Source organism: Siniperca chuatsi, linkage group LG7, assembly GCF_020085105.1.
Source record: "Siniperca chuatsi isolate FFG_IHB_CAS linkage group LG7, ASM2008510v1, whole genome shotgun sequence".
In the NCBI taxonomy this organism is placed as follows: Eukaryota; Metazoa; Chordata; class Actinopteri; order Centrarchiformes; family Sinipercidae; genus Siniperca; species Siniperca chuatsi.
In genome coordinates, this window is record NC_058048.1 from 27,312,322 (window position 1) to 27,333,177 (window position 20,856).

Genomic DNA, 20,856 nt, shown 5'->3' on the forward strand with positions numbered 1-20,856 from the left:
CACCACCCTCTCCAGCTCTCTGCTAGAAACAGGCCCTTGTACTCCCAGCAGGCTCCTCCTGTTTCATTTACATCTTAAGCATTTAAGTGATGCTTCATCCAGAGCGGCTTAGTGAGAGTAAGCAGTAGGAGTTCAGCGTCTGGTTCAAGGACACTTTTCACAGGACACACGGCTGCTACAGGACTGAATGCATAACTTTCCATTTATAGGGCAGTCTCTTTAATGGCGGGCCACCTGCCTGCCTCAGATGATGTTGTGTAATATTTTGGTGTACTATTTTTATAAAGGATATGTGATTAAACTATTCATAAGCCAAGTTGGTGTTCACAGTTGCACCAGATGCCATGCAGCTGGGAACTGAGGGTGAAATCTCTTTTGAAGTAGTCTATTTTTGGAGATGATTTAAAGGGCAAATCTCACAGCATGAGAAAAACATTTTGACTAAAACCATGCAAATGGATGGAGCAGTTAAAAAGAAAGTGGCCCAGCATGGTAGCTTTTACTCCGCAGAGTCTCAAGCTTATTTGAAGTCCAGAAAAACAGAAATGAAGTACATTTGTGAGTTCCTCAGCTGAAAATATGAATGTTGGTATAGGACATTAACATAGTAATATGTTAGTATCTATAAAAATCACAATTACAGTTTTGCACAAGGACAATTTGATCTACTAACTGGGTGCCACTAAAAAAGTGCAACTCAAAAAAATACAAAACAAATTAAATAAAACTTTGACCAAACAAAAGCAATACTGTACACAATCAAGAATTCAAAAACCCTAATTCTAAACTCAGAAACAGTAATCATGCCAAAACCAGGAAACCAGTTGTTTATTGGAAGACAATCTTGGGAGCAAAAATCCAACTGATAACATTGAATTAATTGAATATATGACATCATATACATCTCAATACATCAACTTGAAGGCCTTCAGCATTTCCACCATCAATGCACTGTTCCATTCCTGATTCAATCTTCCTCTCATAGTCTGCAGTTCTATCTCTGTGTCCAAAAAAGTGCTTCAGGCTGCAGCCTGTTAGTTTTGGCCGTCTGCAGTAGTTATGGCACTCAGCAGGTAACAGAATAAATCAACTCAGCTCAACTAAACTTTGTCCCCATGTGCATACAGTACTTACAATCATGCTACAAGATGTACTGCATTTGGTGCTACCGAATGCTTTGAGTAAAAATGACAATAAAAAAGACAAATGCATCCACAACATATAAAACCATGATTTAGCCCAGTAGCCCTCAACAATGTGATTTTTGAGATGATTTACAACAACTGCAAAATCCAGAGTCCAATACACCAAGTAATATTAATTTTTAATGCCTTTTCTTCAAATTATAAATATTTACAGGGTCTATGCTTCTGTACGAAAAAATTAGAAATTACATTTGGGCATTAATGTTTATTTCACTGTTAAATTTATGCTTGTCATAATTAGACACTCCTTAATTTTCATGAATCTTAAGCTAAAAGGTCGAGAACCACTAATGAAGCCTATTTCAAACTACCATTGTATTCTGATCAGTGCATATTACTGAAAATTTAATTCCAGGTATTTTATTCTTTTACTCATCTTAAAAGACATAACAATGATACAGAATGAAATAATGCAGAAACATTTTGAGGATGAAGATAGAAACCTTATTATTTTCCCCCCACATAAGACAGAACACAGTTTTGGCTGATCAAATCTCCATCCTTAAACCTAAAAACATCGTAGAGAAGTGGCACATACAGGAATTATGGCAACGTTACATCGAAAGTTTGTCAAATTCACATGGAGAGAGAAACAGTGCTCATGCTAAACTTGCATCATTTTGAATGTCCAACTTGTATCGCTCAGATGTTCACAGCTGATATCTCTTTTAAACCATCTCCATCTTTAGTTGAGAAGAAGAGGAGCTTCTGCCTCATCAATTGTCCCTCAGCCAAGCTGAGGTCAGGTGACATCTCTTGAAAATGGCCTTTGGTGTCATTGGTCCCAGTGAAATTGGCCAGTCGACTACTGCTTCATGGTGTTCTTGATGGTCCACCTCTGACCGGAGCAGGGCTGCAAGACCAGCAGGTGGCCAAAGTAAACGTTAGCCGGCACCACTTCCAGACAGCGTCCGGTGGCTCGATTTATGATCGATTCATTCTGGAGGGCAGGAGGAGAGACCGCGTTCTGGTTTTATCAGGATTTACAGATGGCGCTTGTACCACATGTGACTGTGACAGGATGTGACAAGAGCCAGGCTTGATGTGGACAGATGTCCCCCCCCACACACACAAAAAGTCAAGCTACGTAATACTAATATCTCACATTTTAATGTAATTAAATCATTGCCACATGAATTTTGAGACATTCGTGACACTATTGCCATAAACAAGACCACTGCAGGAAACAACAACCAGGATCGATGTGGCAGAAGGTCTGCTGTATTTTCTGCGTGAGCTCTCTTCTTCCAGTGCAAATACAGTTTTAAAAATAACGCTTTGTCTCTTTGGCTTTTAAATTTTCTCAGGTAGAACTGAAAGGTTCTACCAGGTTTTTGTCTTCAGTAAAGAAAAATAGAAAACCTGTCTCCTCGAAAGTGGGCTCAATAGTTTAGAGTAATAAATACACCATAAACAAATGACAAATTAGTTTGACAATTAGTGTTTAAAAGTAACATATTTTCTCAAATACATTTTGGTGGAAATTTTCTAAATTCACTTGAAGTCACCTCACATGGTAAAGGTTTAATCTCATTTCATCCCACCAATTACATACTCATTCTCATCTCTGTGCTTCTGTCCAACATTCACATCAGGTTTACATTATTTAGCACTCACAAATCAATTCTGCTTTTCAACAAACAAACACGCAATCAGTTACTTCATTGAAGCACAGTTTTTGTTCTACTTCTCACCTGAGAGAAATGCCATGTCTTCTGCTTCACGTTGGTCACCTTGTCACAGTTGAGGAGCTGAGGAAAGCTGCTGATCTGATCATCCACCACACAGCGAGTGTCCTCCCCGGTGCTGCCCAGAGGGCCCAGGAACAGCTGACCCTCTTTGGTGTAACGTCCCAACTGAGGGAAAACACAGAGACAGCACATATACAACAGTCTCAAGGGGATCACAACCATGGTGCCTTGTGTCTACTGTTACGTTTCCCACCAGGTACCCAATTTTTTATAAGAAATTTTATAACAAAGCTGAATTTGTGGGCGTTTTGGTGAACTAATGTGACTAACATGCAGAACCTAAGCTGCAGCAATGGCCTGAGCTTTGTAATAACACTGAACTTGAGAACTACCTGAGTGAATATTGTGAACTAAATGTTCCATTGACTCAGCCCATGCAATAAAAATATAAAATGATGATGAGCAAGTTGTAAGCGATTTGTCTTCATAATCATTAAGCTTGTGAATCTGGCAGGAACTTCCCTTTATTCTGCAGGCTGCTTTTTGCTTGCTTTGAACAGAAGGAACATGTTCCAAATAGTGCTGAGAGGCAACATGTCTTTGTACTCCACCAAGTGCTGTACTGTAGCTGCACTAAGACTTTCCTGTAAAACCACACCCATCTTGTCAGTCTGAATCACAGTGTTGCTTCAACAATGTCCAAACCCACTGAGATCCCAAAGATTAGTTTTCCCAAATCAAATTCCGCTGTTGTCTGGTTTGGAAACTGGTGAGAAATCTCCTTGCACAGAAAGTGACGAAATAAAACGCAAGAGCAACATGATAAAACTTGAAAGATAAAGCTGCAGTTTCTCACATTGTAGTGCAATGCTTTACAGTAAAAAGTTAGCAACAGAAAGATGAAGCTGTCAGCACTGAGCTGTGCATCAATTCAGTCTTCAAAGTCAAGGCAGCCCACTTTGATGAGTCTCTCCCTGCATTGTACTTAAAACTGTGTCATGTGTTTGCAGAGCATAAGCCAGGTGTTGCCGGCATATTTTGAGTTTAAAATCCTAAAAATCGCATTTGTGGTCCCTAGAGGTCACTGCTGCTTCTTAAGACACTTTGGGGTGCAGTTACCTGCATAAACTGCCCTTGAGAAACTGCTGCACTAATAAAAATTGATAATTTATGGATGACATAAAAATGCAACTGTAGATAACTGTAGATACTTCTGAAGTAGATATTGTGCTGCATTCACTACCAGAATTGAAGTTATGTTTAGCTCTGCTGACTTTTAGAAGTTCACTACTGGAGCCTAGATCTGCCCTCCCTGAAGCACCTGTTTACCACTGCGAGCTAAAAGAGATGCCCCGTGAGCTGAAGGGCTGAGGACTTGACACTGGCTGACTCAGGGCTTCAGCACAAAAAGTGCAACACCGGAACATTTTTATCCTGACAGCAGAACAGAAGAGGATTTCAGCTGAGCCTGTGTGAGAAACACAGCTGTAAATCACATCACTGGTGAAAGACACTAATGACTTGTGCGTTTTTTCAAGACAGAAGCAAATATAAAGGTGAGAGATGCACTCTGTGGCCATTTTGTTGAGTGCCTGGTGTCCTCGTTGTACCTGAGGACCCCATCCATGGCAGGGGTGCAGGGTGGCTGTGTGGTTCTCCTTCATACCCTGATCCATACACAGGTGGCTCACTTTAGAGTTATGAATCTGAAATTAAAAAGCGTCTTTGAAAATCACAATCAATTTCACCTGGCGCAAATTTTTGTACAAAATCCTAATATTCCCAAACAGTATTTAGGTATTCTCAAAAAATCATGGCAAACATCAGCCGATCAGCATTACTGTATATGTATCACTATGTGTAAAATAAAGATCTGGATCCAAATGCAGATTAAACATTTCTAAATATTTTCTATTATCTCAATACCACAGCTCAGACAGTGCATATGTTCTCTGAGTGTCTTTTTGTTTTTGGGTTGAGATATTTTCATATAAACCCCTCAGGACTTATTTGTCTCAACTATGTCTCTGTTTTCAGTGGTTTCATCCATTTGTGGAAATGCACCAAACCGTAGATGTACAAGCGTCTCTTTCCAGTCTCTTTCTCCTTAATGTCAGTTTGACTGCTGACTCACCTCGCCGTAGAACAGCGTGTTGTTGTACCTCCTCATCTCTGGGTAAACGTTGTCGAGGTACCACTCAAAGCTTTTACACTGCAGATTCTTCCTCAGTGCAACCCTCTGAGAGATGTCTCCATAATCAATACCGTGGTTCTGCGAGAGCACAAGGAGTCATTATGAGGAGTCATTATGAGGAGTCATTATGAGAAGTCTTGGCTTTACAGAGGCATTTTATCCACATGAATAGTTAAAATGGTAATTTCAGATATTTTAACACAAATGTCCATTTGTGTTAAAATGTGTTAATAATGAATCAACTAATTCCCAGTTTAAAAATGTTTGTACATTTGTTGTTCAAAACCGCTGAAAAAATGATCTGCTGCGCAGGAAGGGTTGCTCTTAATATTTACAGCACCAATAGTTTATGTGCAATGAACAAAAGAAGAGCACAGTAGTTAGCATGACCAGCTACAGTGGTAAAGTTTACGTTTTAAAGCGGCGCTAGCAGCATCCTCTCTGCAGGAGTTGTTGCCACAGCAACAGCCCTCTCTCACCTCCATGGGGATGTTCCAGGCCAAGTAGACATTGGATTTGTACTCATCCATCCAGACCTCAGCCACGCGTAGAGCGTTACGCCGTGTGTGGAAAGCTATGTTACTATGGTAGGGTTTCTTCATCCGTGCAATGTGAGCCACCCTGGAACAAGGCAGCACCTCCATACTGCCTCCGCATAGCCACACCTGCAGGTAGATTGTGTTAAAGAACAGGGAAATTAACTTAAAGCCAGCAATAATGTTTTTTGGCCACAACAGGGCAGACAATATGGACATGGAGCAACATTAGCAGTTTGGATACATTTTTCACTCTCCTTTTAGCTCTGGTTTGGTCTCCACTAACTCCTGAGAAAGAAATATCTAGCTAGATGTTTCACTTCCTTCACCAGCTAGTTTCTAACTTATGTCTGTCATTTTGGAGCATGGCAGGTAGCATACAGTGGGTTTATCAGAGCTTTTTGCTGGAAACGCATGCCTATGGTAGTTGATGAGTGGTGAGACTGACTTTTGTCATACTTGTCATATATCGACACTGAGAGAGATTAAGACATTTTTCAGTATTCTTTCTTTTGGCTTTTAGCAAAAACAACACAATAACCCTGCAGAACAACAACAGACTCTCCAATCTCTCAAAATGTACAGCAACAAACTCCCCAGCCTTGCTGCTCTATGTGACCTATTTATCTCCATTGCCCTGCTGTGAGCTGCACACACAGGACTGGTCCTCCAGGACTCTTAATGGGGCCTCATTTATCAGCGGTGCCACACTACGGTGGCCACTGCTCCACTTACACCTACAGGGGTAAAGAGGGAGCAGGAACAAGAGGAAACTGGGTGACACACAAACCCTGATGCCCAGTTCGATGTTCTCCCCTCCATAGACGTCCATGCCTGAGTCGAGCAGGCCGAGTTCGCCAAAGTAGTCGCGGTTGGCCACGAAGGAGCAGCCAATCATGGCGGGAGTCCTGCGATGAGGCAAACATAACAATATGAAAACAAGTAACACTGAACATTTGCACCTGCACGTGTGTCATGTGTGGCTTTGTAAATGTAAATGGGAACCTTTGTCTGTATGCATTTGTCGGTGTCGGCAGATGTTCAGTATGTGAATCTGGACGTTTTTGTGCATCTTTAAATGTGATGTGTGTATTTTCATATTCTATTTTTAAAACTAATTATTTAAAAAAAATGCAGGAAAATCAGATTGAACACAAATATCAGATGAAAAACAGATTATAAAAATCTCATTTGCAACACACACGTACTTTAAGCTTTTTTTTTTTTACATTACTTTGAGGGAGTCTGGTACTCGATCACCAGCATATTTGTTGTTTTCCCCTCATTTTTCTCTCACTCATCCCAAGAACTTTTGATAATGTGAGGACACACAAACTGGATGTGTTGATATAGGTGAAGGTGGCTTGCCTGATGGGAGCAGATATGTCCCCCTCGTCCCACCACTGTTTGGGCGGGTTGATGTACATGCACCACAGCTCCCAGTTGTAACCATGGCCTGAATTCTCATAGCGCTCCACCTCAAAAGTGTCATGCTTGATGTTGTCGATGGAGGGCAGAATAATCCTCTTGTGGTCCTCTTTTATTCTGGCAAGAACCGGCTCTGCCCTGACAGGAGTGTAAACACATACACATGTACACACTTTACAGACACAAACTAAAAGACAGACGGCACAGAGCTTCTCTTAAGATCTCCACTCTCTCACCCGCTTCAGTCAGTATAAAGTCCCTCAAGTTGTACCAACTTTATTAAAAATTCTATTTGATTCAGCTCAGTGCAACTCTGGAGGGCATGTGTCTATTCATGCTGAGTGAACTGGGTTGTGTACATACTCTAAAGTACACACTGAGCTGGAAAACGAATAGGAGACCTACAAAAAGGTGTCAGAGGGATGTGGCAAAAATGTTGTAAGCGGTCAAAGTGTTTACGTCTCGGCCAAATCAGTTTCATCTTTTAAATGATTCCTTGAAAGTGTATTTTTATGAACAGGCTTCTGAACAATGTCCTATTTTATTGCTTGCTTGTTTTGTTGGTTATTTGATGAGCTATATGTCCTACAATATCTTTCAGTCCTGATTCTACAGGCTCTACCCTTCTTCTTCTCTCCTTATCTTAAAACTTCTCAGGTGTGAAATTACTTTTTGTGTGTTCGTTTTATGCTGCCTCTGCTATCCTTTGTCCTCTCCTTCGATGATTCTGTAAAGCACTTTGTAACTTTCTTTTAAAAGTGATACATTAAGTCTATTATTATTATTATTGTTGTTATCATGATTTGTAATTCAATAGGTCTTACACTATTTGGTTTGGAATACTGCGTTCCAATATTCATAAATGTGGCCAAGTGAAGTTCATTCTACCTGAAAAGAGAAAAGGGGATGCGAACATGTTTTCAGCAGATTTGTTTTCATTCCAGACATCATTGACACCTACTCTGTTTGTAAGAGTAGGTGTCAATAGTTATTCTATTCACATGTCAGGCTTGCTCACCAGGATGGCGTGAACTCCACGTGGGCGTCAAAAAATCCCGTCACCTCGGCGGTGGCCACCTTCCAGCCCTCGATTCTGGCTCGGATCAGTCCCTCTCTCCTCTGGTTCCTGACAATCTTCACCAGACCAGGGTAGCGCTTGTTCACGTACTCCTCCAGTGGTCCTTTCAGCTGCTCTGCAGTCCGTAAAATGAAGATTACACACCAAACAAAACAACAGTTGATGGTTAGAGAGACTGTCCTTAAATCTGAGATCACAGCATCATCCTTCCTGCTGATGTGTCCTTGAACAACATATTGAAGCCTTACTAGTTCCAGTTTTGTTGCACAGTACAGTAGAGAAGAATAGATCATTTCTCTGCAGCTCTTAATAAAGTATCACATGTTATGTTTCTGCCTGTCCATTTACTACAGACCATGCTACAGACTAGAGATTAGGAATAGCCAATAAAACCTATATGACGATGTTGCCATTTCAAAATTACAAAAAACGCATTAACATATTTGGAAATCTGCCCCGTGGCCCAACTTAACCTTCCGCCAATCTGAAATTATGAAATCACACATAACTAATTTGCTCAAGTGGGTAAATTCATTTGATTCTATTACTGAACAGCTTTTAAGCTCTGATCTAGATGTTTAAAATGTGCAAAGGGTCAGTAAATTCGACTTTATAGTGTTCATATGTGCTGTTAGCTGCTGTGGTATTTTTTTAGTTTGTTACAGAAGTGCTAAAAACCTGCGCACCATGTATGGAGTCTGGAGCATGCCATTGGAATAATTATACTCTTTCTTTTAGTGGTTCACCATAATCAAGTAACTGGTTACATTTAAATTATAGTATTTATAAAAACTATGAGTATAAAGTAATACAATGATGAAAAATAATAAATTCATAAATGAATTTTTACAGGTGGATTTGCAAAATACCTTTTTTGAGTGCATCATTTAATAAACTGTACTTAATCAATGAAGAAAAGCACATTTAAAAAAATGTGTTGGTTAATTGCAGTTAACCAATAGGGGACTCCAGACTCAATATCAGAGATTAATATGGTATAGTAAAATATGTGAAATGTGAGAAAAAAAATCCAGAGAAGACCATCTTTAAGCTCCCATTTAGAAAATGTTAACACACTTTGCACACAAATCATCATTTCTGCATAATAAATAATTGCATCAGCTGACAGACCAGATGTTGCCATACAGGTACAAATAAGGATAGTTTATAGAATCTTAATGCGCAGCTTGAAAATATATTTGAGTTATTCAGATGGCCTGCTGGTGAGCACTGACCTGTACAAGCTGAGGTAGACCGTCAAAAATATTAAATAGCTTCACATCAGTTATTTCCCCGATTTAATAGGATAATTATAGCATTATCTCTTGTCTAGGACTGACAAAGATCACCATTGTGATGTAGGCCAAGTATTGTCATTACACTGCCACATCGCCATGGCCTGACATGAAAAACCAAACGAAAAGCTCCACCACAAGTACACAATGATCAGTTTTTATGGAAAGAAAGACACACAAATTACGCACACACAGAAACAGAAAGATGACATAAATATGCTTTCTCTGTTCCCTGCAGTGCTGATGAGCTCCAACAGACTCCAAACAGAGTCTGCGGCTTCCTGAGCGCCATCCACTGCTCCACCTTTGAGCTCTCAATCAACTCATCAGCCTTTTCCCCCAGACCCAAACACTCACAACCCTTCTTCCTCTTCCTCTGCATCACAAACACACACACTTAAAAAAATTCCCTTAAACAAAAACACATTTCTCATGCTCTCTGTGTTTTCTATGTCTTTCTCTATGCCTCTTTTTATTTATTTCTCACTCACACACACTCTTGATCACAAACTCATTTCCCATGCTGTCTTCTCTCTCACTCTCTCTCTCTCTCTCTCTCTCTCTCTCTCTCTCTCTCTCACACACACACACACATCACATCATTCATACACACTCGGGTGTGTACACTACGAGGCCACGGAGCTGGGTGACTTGTGCAGGCAGTGAGAGTGGTGAGTGTTATTTGTTTGCATGTCTCGCCCTCTGAGCCACTGCAAACTCTTCGTGATGGATAGCTGGCTCTCAGCCAACCAGGAGTTTCAAACGAGAGACAACTGGAGGGGTGGTGGTGGGGTTCAACTGTCTCTCTTTCCTTTCGCTCTGCCTCTTTCTCCCTCCTGTAAAGGATAAGACTGGCGATATTCTACATTTACCTTATTATTGACAAATTCCTTGAAAAGACCAAAACCAACAATGAATTGATCCTACACGTATTGCCTGTGCGCTTATTCCTTTGAGCCCTAGACCTCCATTGTTTTTTTTATCTCCAAAAACTTTTCCTTCATTACAATGAACGGTACACTGTATCATATTTTGAGCCAATCCCTCAACTAGGGTCTTGTTTTCATAGTTTTGGCCATTGTTTCTATAGGCTTTGCTAGGGAACACGTTGACATTATTACAACAAAGAAACACGAGCTGTCAAGACAAGCACATGGATTGTAAACAAGCCTACAGTTTAACCAGATTAAAGCAAAAAAAAAAAAAATGAAAAGCAGAACTGATAGTGAGTGCACCCTTGAAACAGACAGGGTAGGGAAGTCAGAAAGTGTTGAGTGACAGACTAAGCCATTGTTGGTTTTGGTCTTTTCATGAGATTTGTTGAAAATAAGAGAAATAGAATAATGCCAGCCTTATCCTTTAAAGCCTGGACCATCTCATCTCTCACTTCCGATTTCCTTGTTATTCGTCTTTGCTTTCCTTTCTGTCTGATTGCTCCCTCTCTCTCTTCCAAATATCCATCGCCTTGCACTCTCTCTCTCTCTCCTCCTCTCTGTCCGACCTCATTTATCTTAGAGCCTGTCTGTCTCTCATCCTTTCTCTCTTTCTGCCACTTTCTCTAATAGCCTGGTTGCTCTTTCAGCCTCTCCTTTCATTCTCCGATGTCTCTTCATCGCCGTTTCTCTCTTCTTCCTTCTCCCTCCTTTTCACTGACTTCAGCCCTCTTCACTCCTTGACCTTTTCTTTCTTTTTCAGTTTCATCCCTTCTTTCCTAGTTTCTCTCCAAAACCAACACCAACACCCCTTGCTCTCTATCTTTCCCGTCCCTCCTCTCTCCTTCCCCTCCCCTCGTCTCTCTGTCTGTCCCTTCATCTCACAAAGCCCAGCTTGGCAGCCCTGCCCAATAAATAAGACAGAGACATCTCTCCCGTGACATCCAATTGTGGCGCTCCGCCTCTATCTGCCTGTCTGCCCTGCAAAAATTCGACACCATCAGTCACCTCAGCAAATGCTGCTCCTCAAAAGCAATGACCACGGCTTTTGTCAAGGAGATGCTCATCAGCTTGTCAGGCCAACAAAGCCATATTACCAGTTTGATGCCTTTGTCCCATATAACAACACTTCAGAGAGCAACGTATCAGCATGTTCATGAGTAACATACATACAACAAGTATGAACACAGGCTTTGTGTTATGTTTGGAGCATGTAATGTGTTTTTATTCCTACTCTTTGTATGCAACAGATAATATTGAGTACGTTATACAAATATTCCTTTAAAATGGAACAGAGTTTAGAATGCTGCTTAAGCAGTTATGTTACCCGTGGTCATGATACCGTATATGCAGGAGCGTATATGTTTCGATCATTTTCTACAGTACAGGTGATAACCATATATTGTTGTCCATAGGCGAAAAACATCATTGTCACCATGAAGAGGCCTTAAAGGAATGGTTTGACATTTTTGGAAATATTTGCTTTCTGGTAGAGAGTTAGATGACTGGATTGATACCACACTCATATCTGTCCGTTAAATCCTGGCTGGGACAGTAACTTCCTGGAGTCTCCATGGGTTGCCTGGCAACTGCTCAGGGCCAAGAAATAGTCCGGCAGAGAACCCCCCACCCCCATAAAAGGGCAAATTGTCTCTTACACTTCAGTTTTTGTACGCATTACACATAAGCGATACAACAGGTTAGTTAGTGAGCTGTAGAGGTGCTGGTACGTGGATTTTGTTACCGTTGGACAGAGTCAGGCTAGCTATTTCCCCCTGTTTCTAGTCTTTGAGCTAAGCTAACCAGCTGCTAGCTGTAGCTTCATATTGATCGTGAGAGTTGTATCGATCTTCTCATTTAACTCTTGGCAAGACAGCGAATTTGCCAATTTGAAGTATTCCTTTGAAGCCACTATATCGATTTTTTTATGTGATTATAGCATCTTTCAGATTATAATGACAGCACAAGGTTTTGTTTGTAGAAAAATGAAAAAAATCAAGGTAAAAACTGTTGCAGTGTATGTGTTGGTTTCAGTTCTTTAATCTCAGTGAAACTGTGTCATGTTTTAAACCAAGAGGCCTGCTGGGAGCCTTCTTTCACCCTCCTGTTGTTATGTACTCTCTTAATTGACCTCTACAGGCTACATGTCTACTTAAGACACAGGAGATTCAAATCAGAAAAAGCCGTTGCCACTTTCCTGATTTGGATGTGGGAAAGGAAATCTTCCATTTCTACTAACCATCATCGCTGTTGTCGTCCACCAGGATGATTTCTTTGAGCAAGTGAGCCGGAGTGTGATTGACAGCTGAGTGGACAGAGCGCAGGATCACCGACAAAGCCTCGTTGACAAAGATGAAGATGAGGGAGATCTGGGGGAGGTCTCTCGGGTAGCTGACCTTTCTGCATCTGCACAGAGACACACAAACACACCACACCATCTGTAAAATAAAACCTTTCCATGTGAAGCCTGCATCATGGGGTTTGCATGCTCCACTCATCCTCTATCATTGCTGTAAAAGACCAAACTACCTCCATGGAGCTGCTGACATCTTGTTCGATTAGGCTGAAAGGCTAACCACCTGCCTCTTCCTGTTCAACCAAACAAATTGGCCTATTCACAGTGTGTGCTGCAGATAGGAGGCCTATTTTTACTGCTGTTTTGTTATAACAGCTCTAATGACAAGGAAAGAGGCAGGGTGAGGCTGTGGCTCTAAGTTTAGTAAGAGTGGGTCTCCTTTTCTTGCCTTATTTCCATTAATCAATAATCTTATTTCACGTGAAATGAAATGTTAATAACAACATGACTGTTAGTGGATTAATCATGAAGAACGGTGTTTTGTTATTTTTCCCTTTTAAGATATTTGACATGAAGCCCTGAGGTTTTGGGTACCTAACACAAGAATTCTAAATATTACAAACACAATGGAATAATGTGTGTTAGAAATATATTTCATTCAGAGGCACTATGTTTTGGAAGAAAAGGACATGCAGTTGCAGAGAAGGCACTGTGTTTGAAAAAGCTCCCCAAATGAAACCAAGCATCAGTGCAACAGTCTGAGGAGAACGTATAAAAAAAAAACCCAAGGGTTTTCAGAGAAAAACCCAGCAGATACATATCACACTGATATTGAGAATATATGTACATAATGTGCAAGGCAAGTGATGCCACAGAAATTATGGTAATAGGAGGTAAGAACAGAAGGAGGCAGGGATGGTGAAAATCAGTGTAACCAGTAACAGCAGTGTATAGCAGATAGAAGAGAGCAGCATGAATGATTACAAGTGTGAGAGTGTGAACTTGTCACATTACAATTACAGCTTCATTGACTAATCTGAATGTGACTGTGATTGTGACTGTAAGAGTCAGCTCATCAGCTTATGGCTCTTCTTTTGACATTTCTGTACTGCAGTTTCTTGTTAACTTATCAGCCGATATACACGCCGATACTGACATATCTGTGATAAGCTAAAGTCGGTTGTGCCTATGTATCAGTCCACTCTTATTATGTAACGTGTTGGGGAAAGCAGGTTTGGACAAATAAATGTAATATCCCTGAAAAGACAGTGAGCAGATTTACTGTACATCCCAAAAACCACCATGTTTCTTCCTTATACTATTTGTAGTTTGACATTTGATTTTTGTTTCTTTCCATCTCTCTCTCTTGCTCTCCCTCTCTCTCGTTTCACCACCACCTCCGGCTCCACAGTGTAAAGAGACCTTCAGCCAAACATAGCACACTCCTCAGACTCCAGCTTACATGCTGCTGCTAAGCCTGAAGATATCACACCCCAACAAGCTTCACACGGCACTTTGATCCCGGCAACATAAAAGACCCCCTGAGTGACAAATGAGAGCGCTGATGCCTCCACTCCACCACCCCCAAAACACAGGCAGCTGGTGGCAGCTATGGGCCGAGGGCTTTCTCATCATTACTGACTTTCAAATTGAAGGGCTGTTACTCGCTCAATCAGCAATGTGGGCCAGAGACAGACTCTTTAAAGGAGCATTTATGGAGAAAACCTGCATGCAGATACAATATACTGCACAGAGCTATCTGGAAGAGCACGGGTTGATGCACACACACTCATGGACATACACAAAGATCTGCACATTCATCAATGATATGCGAGCACAATTCGAAGTGTACCTATCATACCTGCTTATCCAAGAACTGCCTGTGTGTTTGTGTGTGTGTGTGTGTGTGTGTGGGACCTGTGTGCCCATGCATGCATGCTTGGAGATCGATAATAGCCAGCCTGATCATCAAATATGAGAGTAAGAGGCAGAGAGGGACAAAGATAGAGATTAAAAGGGACAGGTGAAGTGCCCTACAAACAAACACTACATGTGCACTGAAAAAAGTGACTGATGCCTTGAAATATATATATATAATATATATATACAGTATACGGATTCTGCTGGGAGAACAAATCATCCCCCTTAATAAACACATATGTACATGAATATGAAATCTTAGTAAAAATAGGAATACCCAAAATATAGCACATAAGGAGGAAGTTGGGGTGGTGGAGCGAGCTGGCATGAGCGTACCAGCAGAGTAATAGTGAGAAGTGTCAGGTTAAAATGGCTGCGTTGTACACCTGCATGAATACGACTGGATGTCCGCTGATTGCCACTCAGCTGTGAATGATCCAGTTATTGTGAAGCGTGAATGAAACAGCTGATGCCAATCAGCTAATGCAAGTGGGACTGCCTAAACTATGGCTATGCTCCATTTAAATAATTCATCAGCAACATGTCTTTCCGTAAAGAGTATCCCAGTTTGTCTGGTTAATGCACAGTGTGTTCTGTGCATTAACCAGAGTGCCGGGAACACTATTTCTGGAAAAGAAGTTACTTACTACTGAATTCTTTAAATGTAACTTTACAACAGTGTTAGCATCACAAACTAAATTCCATTAATCTCCGTTGTATTGGAGGCAGAAATCTCAGAGACAGATCTCATCTCAAAACCAAAACTATGTTATGGTTAGATACCACTTGGGGTACATGAGAAAATGTGTTTTATGCAATTGTTGTGAACCAACCTTAAAATATTCTTGACATGTACTCACTTGCCGGGCCGGTGGTCCGGTATGGTCCGATCCAGAGAGATTCTGTCACTGAGGTAGGAGTTGTAGCCGTATTTCTCCCTCAGGTATTTCGCGTCGCTCTCCTCAGCTGGCGACAGTGTGGCGGGGAGGCCGCCTTTACCCCGACCCCCGAAGCCCTCAATCAGGCCCAGAGATTTGGACAGACCTGCGCGAGGCAAACAAGATTACAAGATTACATGTCAGGATCCTTTGCTTTGGCTGAGTCACTCTCCTCTCACTAACGCACTCTGAGCTGATAACCTGCCTCCCCATCACAGCTCCAACCTCACATGAACTTACAATATATAGTCAGTAGCTGTCAAAAGAGGTGAACTTCAGAGCTGAATTCACAGAATTATGACAAGTGCTGACACAGATTCACACAGAATACATTCAATATAGGGATACATTTTACAAATAGGGATGTGTAAAATAGGCCTATTCCAGGATGCAATACTCTTACGGAAGTCAGCAGTTCCTCAGTGATGAAAAATACACTACATGAAACTCTTTAAGTTAACGTTAAGTCAAAAACATTTCCATTTCTAGGCTGCAAGCTGCTAATGAAGCTTCAAGGCTTTCACTGTTTCAAATTAGGGATAAAATGACCATCCTTCAATGTGATAAGCTGTGTTCAAGCCTCTGTGTTGGCAAACGTCCTGCTGAAGTGTCCTGATGGCACTGAGTCCCTAAAAGCTCCTGCTCTGCTGTCGACCCTGACCTCTGACCTCCTGGTGGAAGAAAGATGTTTCCCCTACAGGGATTAATTAAGTCAGTACTTGATGATTAGAAAATTTGCATTATGACTTTTTAACTTAAACTTAATTTTAGTCAATTGGAAAAGTTAAAAGGAAGCAAAGTTCAAATTGTGTTTTTTTTTTTCATACATTTTGCATAACCATGTAGTTTTGAAGCAAAAAGTGTAGCCCAGTCCATTTACGTCGGACATTTAAACCCAAATTTGACACTTGTGTTGGTTTTTAAAATGAAATGTTTTATTGCAAATGAATTAACATTTTATTGTTGATCTAGCTGTAGCGGTTAACTAAATATATGTAAGCCCAGAAATCGGCCCTATGGAGTTTGAACTAAGACGTTAGACAGTATTAAGGAACTTCTTCAGAGCCTTTAGTTTATCACATTGTCATGTCAGGGCCACAAGAGAAAGTCAAGGGGAAGTCAGACACCATTGACTTTTCATTGAGGGAAATCAGATTGACATGTTATCTCAGTCTTTACCGTTTAACTGCCTGTAGACCACGTCCTCCAGCGAGCTGAGCCTCTTCAGCAGCACCTCATGGCTGATGCTGGGCCCCTGCGCCGTCCCGTTGCCCCGGGGCCTCTTCCCGTTAGCCGGAGCCTCCGGACCGGCGGCTTGGACGCTGCGTGTGTTGCACTTGGCCCAGAAAGTCATGAACCCAGCAACCGCAATCACGTTCAGCACCAGTAAAACCCTCCATCTTCTGAACACAAAAGCCATTAAAAAGTCGCCGGTGTCCGGGCTTCGAGTGGTGGGGGCTGGAGGGGCTGGAGGGGGGAGAGTCTCCGGAGAAGCTGTAGCCCTACGTGTCACAGATTCAGGTCTCCCTCAGCTTGCGATGTGCGGAAAGCTGCAGGGATAATTCAGCAACCGGGTTCAATCTGCAAACCTTATAGAGAAACTGCAAAGCATCATCAGAAACGTTACTGCAATTTTGAGCCATGCACTGATTCCTGGTCATAAATCTGCTCTCTTACCATTTGGCACCGGGGTTATTTTAGGTTGCATCCCCCTTCTGAGAAAATGTGGGGAGCCTGGCCATCGGCTTTCATCCGTGTCACCGCCACCTCAAGCCTGGTTTTAAGATCATGCACGCAAGATGCAAGACAAAGACACCAGCATATGTTGAGTTTGAGGAACAGATACTGCTAAATAATTTAACAGGAGATTATCAAGTCTGTCTTTTTTCCCTCCTTTTCGTCTAACTGAAGTCGGCGGTGATGCGACTGAGGACTGCGAGCAGAAAAATCCTTGCAGATGCTCAGGGAAAATCTTCTAAACGTTCAGTCAGTTTTTCTGCTCCCAGAAAGCCTGCTCGCACATCGTCTCCCCACCGTCATAGGTTGTAATATTCACAGTGAGATGCAATTGAGAAGACTGCATGGATTATGAGCAGATAGCAACGGTTGAAGAGATGCAGCATCCTTCGGTGAAGGTAGCCTACAGATGCGCCGGGGACGCAGCAGCAGCAAAGAAATGCGTCCTGATTTCTCGCTTTTCTTCACATTTTCCCTCATTCAGTCAGCACATACCAACGTTTTCCTGTTATTCTGCACGCCCTTCTTGTTTGTTGTGTCTATTTCCTCGAATTCTCCTTATAACACACACAGCCCTTAATAAGGGCGCATGGGAAAATGTGGAGTGGATCCGGCGACGTTTTATTTCACAGCAGGTCAGGGGTGGTAGGTGGGAAGGTGGGTGGGGTGTCTGTTCACTGACACCCAATTATGTAGCTACAATTAGAGAACAATCAAATATTTCACTGTGGTTCCCGCAGTGGGGTTCTTGGGTTCTGAGTTATAGACAAAACATTTGTTTCATAGTAAATTTCACTCACCATATGTGAGCACAGTGGGACAATGTCTCCATACTCTGTTCAGAAATGTCACTCCACTCACAAAGCTGGCATATACAGTAACCTAATTCTGCAGTATATAAAATCGTCTCAGATTGTGTTCCTCCAAGGGGAGAAATCTCATCAGATTAAGGCGCCTGCAGGGAAAAGTTTGAGAACATCTGATATGACACCCTGTGGTTTCTCTTTGTCCCCCAAGGGAATTGACGTAAGTCACACCACAATATAAAAATACTCTATTACAAGTAAAGGTACCTCATTCTTAATTTTATGTAAGCATGCAAATATTAACAACAAAATGTACTTAAGTATCAAAGTAAAAGCAGACATTGTAAACAAGTGAAGAGTTAAATTATTGATGCATTAAGGTAAGCAGCATTTTAATTTTGTAACTAAAGGTGATGCTCGACTAATACACTATACTTGTATACTGTTAGGTAATTTCAGCTATAGCAATGCATACTATTTCATGAGCTCATATGTTTTGCATGCAGAAATATACTGGTATGTTTATCGGCAAAGCAACTATGATGTCAGAAGAAAAAAAGTTTATAATTTCTCTCTGAAGTAGCAAAAAATGGTCAGTATGCCTTAAAAAATGACTAATCAATTTCTTGAGTACATGAGCTTTGGAGTTTCGACTGCTGAATCTTATATTCTGTGAAATAAAACTGTGACCTAGTTAGAATAAAAACACTTAAGACTTTCAAAGAACACATCAGTATTTCACAGCATGTCATCACTATAAAGCTAAATGCCCACAGATAGTAGATTTATCATTAAAGCCCCTGTATGTAAAATAACTAAATGATCCTATAATCCATTTTATTAGGGTAGATTAAATTGGTAAATGGTTTTTGTAGAGATCTCTGAAAAAGTTCCAGCTAAGATGGAGCATTCTGTGGTCTGAGATCACAAACTGGTCAATTGTCTTGCTTTCAATAAGATAACCAGTAAGAACTCTTGGTCTAAGTATTGGGACTGCACATTATGTCTTGGTAAACAGAGCTCTGGTGCTGGTGTGATTGATCTCTTGGTATTTCTATTTAATAATCAAAGGATCTTTTGGATTTGTTGCAGGAGTCTTGTAAAGGCAAATACAGGAGTTTTATTCTCTGGTGTCAGAGGTAGAAGGAAAATGTATTTACCTTGTTGGATTTTGGTTGGTTTAAAGTGTGTTTAGTCTGTTCTTCACACCGAGGAGTGAAGAACAGACATGGTGGACCAAGAATAGACCCTTGTGGTACTCCATTTTTGAAAGTACAAAGGCTAGATTTATAGTAGATTTATAGAATCACATGCTGGTAGTTTAGGTTTATTGTTGAACTGATGTTGTAAAATACTTTACAATACTTCATTTCACAGCATTAAAATGTGAGAGTTTGTGCAGAAATGGGTCACCCAGATAGCTGGGATGAATCGAGAAGCTTGGTAACTCTGCAGCTTACTGAGAGACATGCCAACTCTGATCTGCAGGCAACCCAGGAGGAAAGAGACAGTCTGAGAGTGTGTGTGTGTGTGTGTGTGTGTGTGTGTGTGTGTGTGTGAGAGAGAGAGGGAAGACTGAGGGAAAGAGAGGTACAGTGAGATCAAAACTAGTGCTAGATTGTGTGAGACGAATCAAGAAACAGAAAGGAACATCAAGGGAGAAAAAGAGAGAGAGCATCAGTGAGACGCACACAAGGAGTCAGAGATACCGAGGAAAGACGAAAAAGAGAGAGTTTTAGAAAAGGCGAGAGGAGAGCACACTGGGGAGGAATCAAAACTCAAAGGGAGAAAAATTCCTGAAGCAGTATAGAGAGACGCTGAGATGCAGGAGAGAACAAAAGAGAGAAATCTAAGAGGGAGAAACTGTGTGATAGGAGCACAGAAGACAACCGCATAAAAAATCAGCGTAAGAGTAGATTTGACATTGATATTTGTTGAAGGGGTAAATGTGATAGTCTCAAGTTCTCTTGTCAACCCCTCAAGTTGCTGTAGAGGAGCTAGTCAAGTAGCGGACAGTGCATGTTTGAAGTAGGCAAGTTGAACTAAATTCAACCTCTGGAAAAAAAAAAACTCTGAGGCTGGCTAGGCTCTGGAGATGCAATAAATTTTATGTTTAAGTGTGTCTGTCAGTGTTTATGTTTTCTATATCTATCTATTCTATCTATCTATGTATCTTGCACTGCATTTGCCCATGAACAAATGCACATCCATAGCTACTTCTAGTTTAAATGGAGGTTATGTAACACAGACAGAGGTTGAAAAAGAAAGATAAAAATGGACAGGTGGTAGTTCAACAAAAATTAACTCTGCCAAGTTCAGCTCAATATTTAGAAAAGTTTTAAAAGCACTTCTATATATAAAATACAAGTATCACAAATATGCACACATTAGAGCTAGACCGATAAATCGGCCAGGTCGATATATCTGCCGATATAAGCTTATTGCAGATATATTGGTATCAGTATATATATATATATGTTGGTCGATAAGTAACAAGAAACTGTTGTACAAAAATGCAAAATTAAGTATCTGTATCAAGACTGTGTGTTTATGTTTTAAAAAAAATACTATCAAGAGATACTATATCGTTATTAGTATTGGCCTCAAAAATATCGGTCTGGCTATAGCATACATCAAGGCATGTTTATACTACATGCACTGCTAATGTATCGCACATATCTGTATCTGTATACTCGATACATATGACTATGGTCTTTTTAGTCCAGTCTCTATTTTCAGATTTTATTTTATTCTACTATTTTATTTATTCTCAAAGAGGAGGGGCGTTCAAATAAAGAAA

The 20,856-nt window shown here is 40.9% G+C and overlaps 1 protein-coding gene across 2 annotated transcripts; it reads right to left on the reverse strand.

Annotated features, from left to right (window-relative positions):
• Positions 1-812: 812 nt before the first annotated feature.
• On the reverse strand, positions 813-17,881 carry galnt17 (polypeptide N-acetylgalactosaminyltransferase 17). 2 transcript variants are annotated; one of them, XM_044203179.1, is made up of 12 exons: positions 17,191-17,881; positions 16,693-17,063; positions 15,436-15,619; positions 12,599-12,765; positions 8,073-8,247; positions 6,995-7,192; positions 6,417-6,534; positions 5,570-5,755; positions 5,031-5,168; positions 4,507-4,602; positions 2,900-3,061; positions 813-2,145 (listed from the first exon to the last, which is right to left on the reverse strand). In XM_044203179.1, exons 2-12 carry the CDS (start codon positions 16,931-16,933, stop codon positions 2,011-2,013), a joined length of 1,800 nt encoding a protein of 599 aa, XP_044059114.1. In that variant the 5' UTR covers positions 16,934-17,063; positions 17,191-17,881; the 3' UTR covers positions 813-2,010. The 2 variants fall into 2 exon arrangements, with proteins under 2 accessions (XP_044059114.1, XP_044059115.1); XM_044203180.1 differs by having other exon boundaries at positions 16,693-17,114.
• Positions 17,882-20,856: the final 2,975 nt, after the last annotated feature.

Excerpts from the sequence above, each read along its gene's own strand:
- galnt17 (XM_044203179.1), bottom strand. The coding sequence starts at position 16,933 with ATGGCTTTTGTGTTCAGAAGATGGAGGGTTTTACTGGTGCTGAACGTG. Across the intron at positions 6,535-6,994 it reads GACATATCTGCTCCCATCAG|GACTCCCGCCATGATTGGCT; the intron begins GCAAGCCACCTT and ends GCCTCATCGCAG. Across the intron at positions 4,603-5,030 it reads ACACGCTGTTCTACGGCGAG|ATTCATAACTCTAAAGTGAG; the intron begins GTGAGTCAGCAG and ends TTTTAATTTCAG.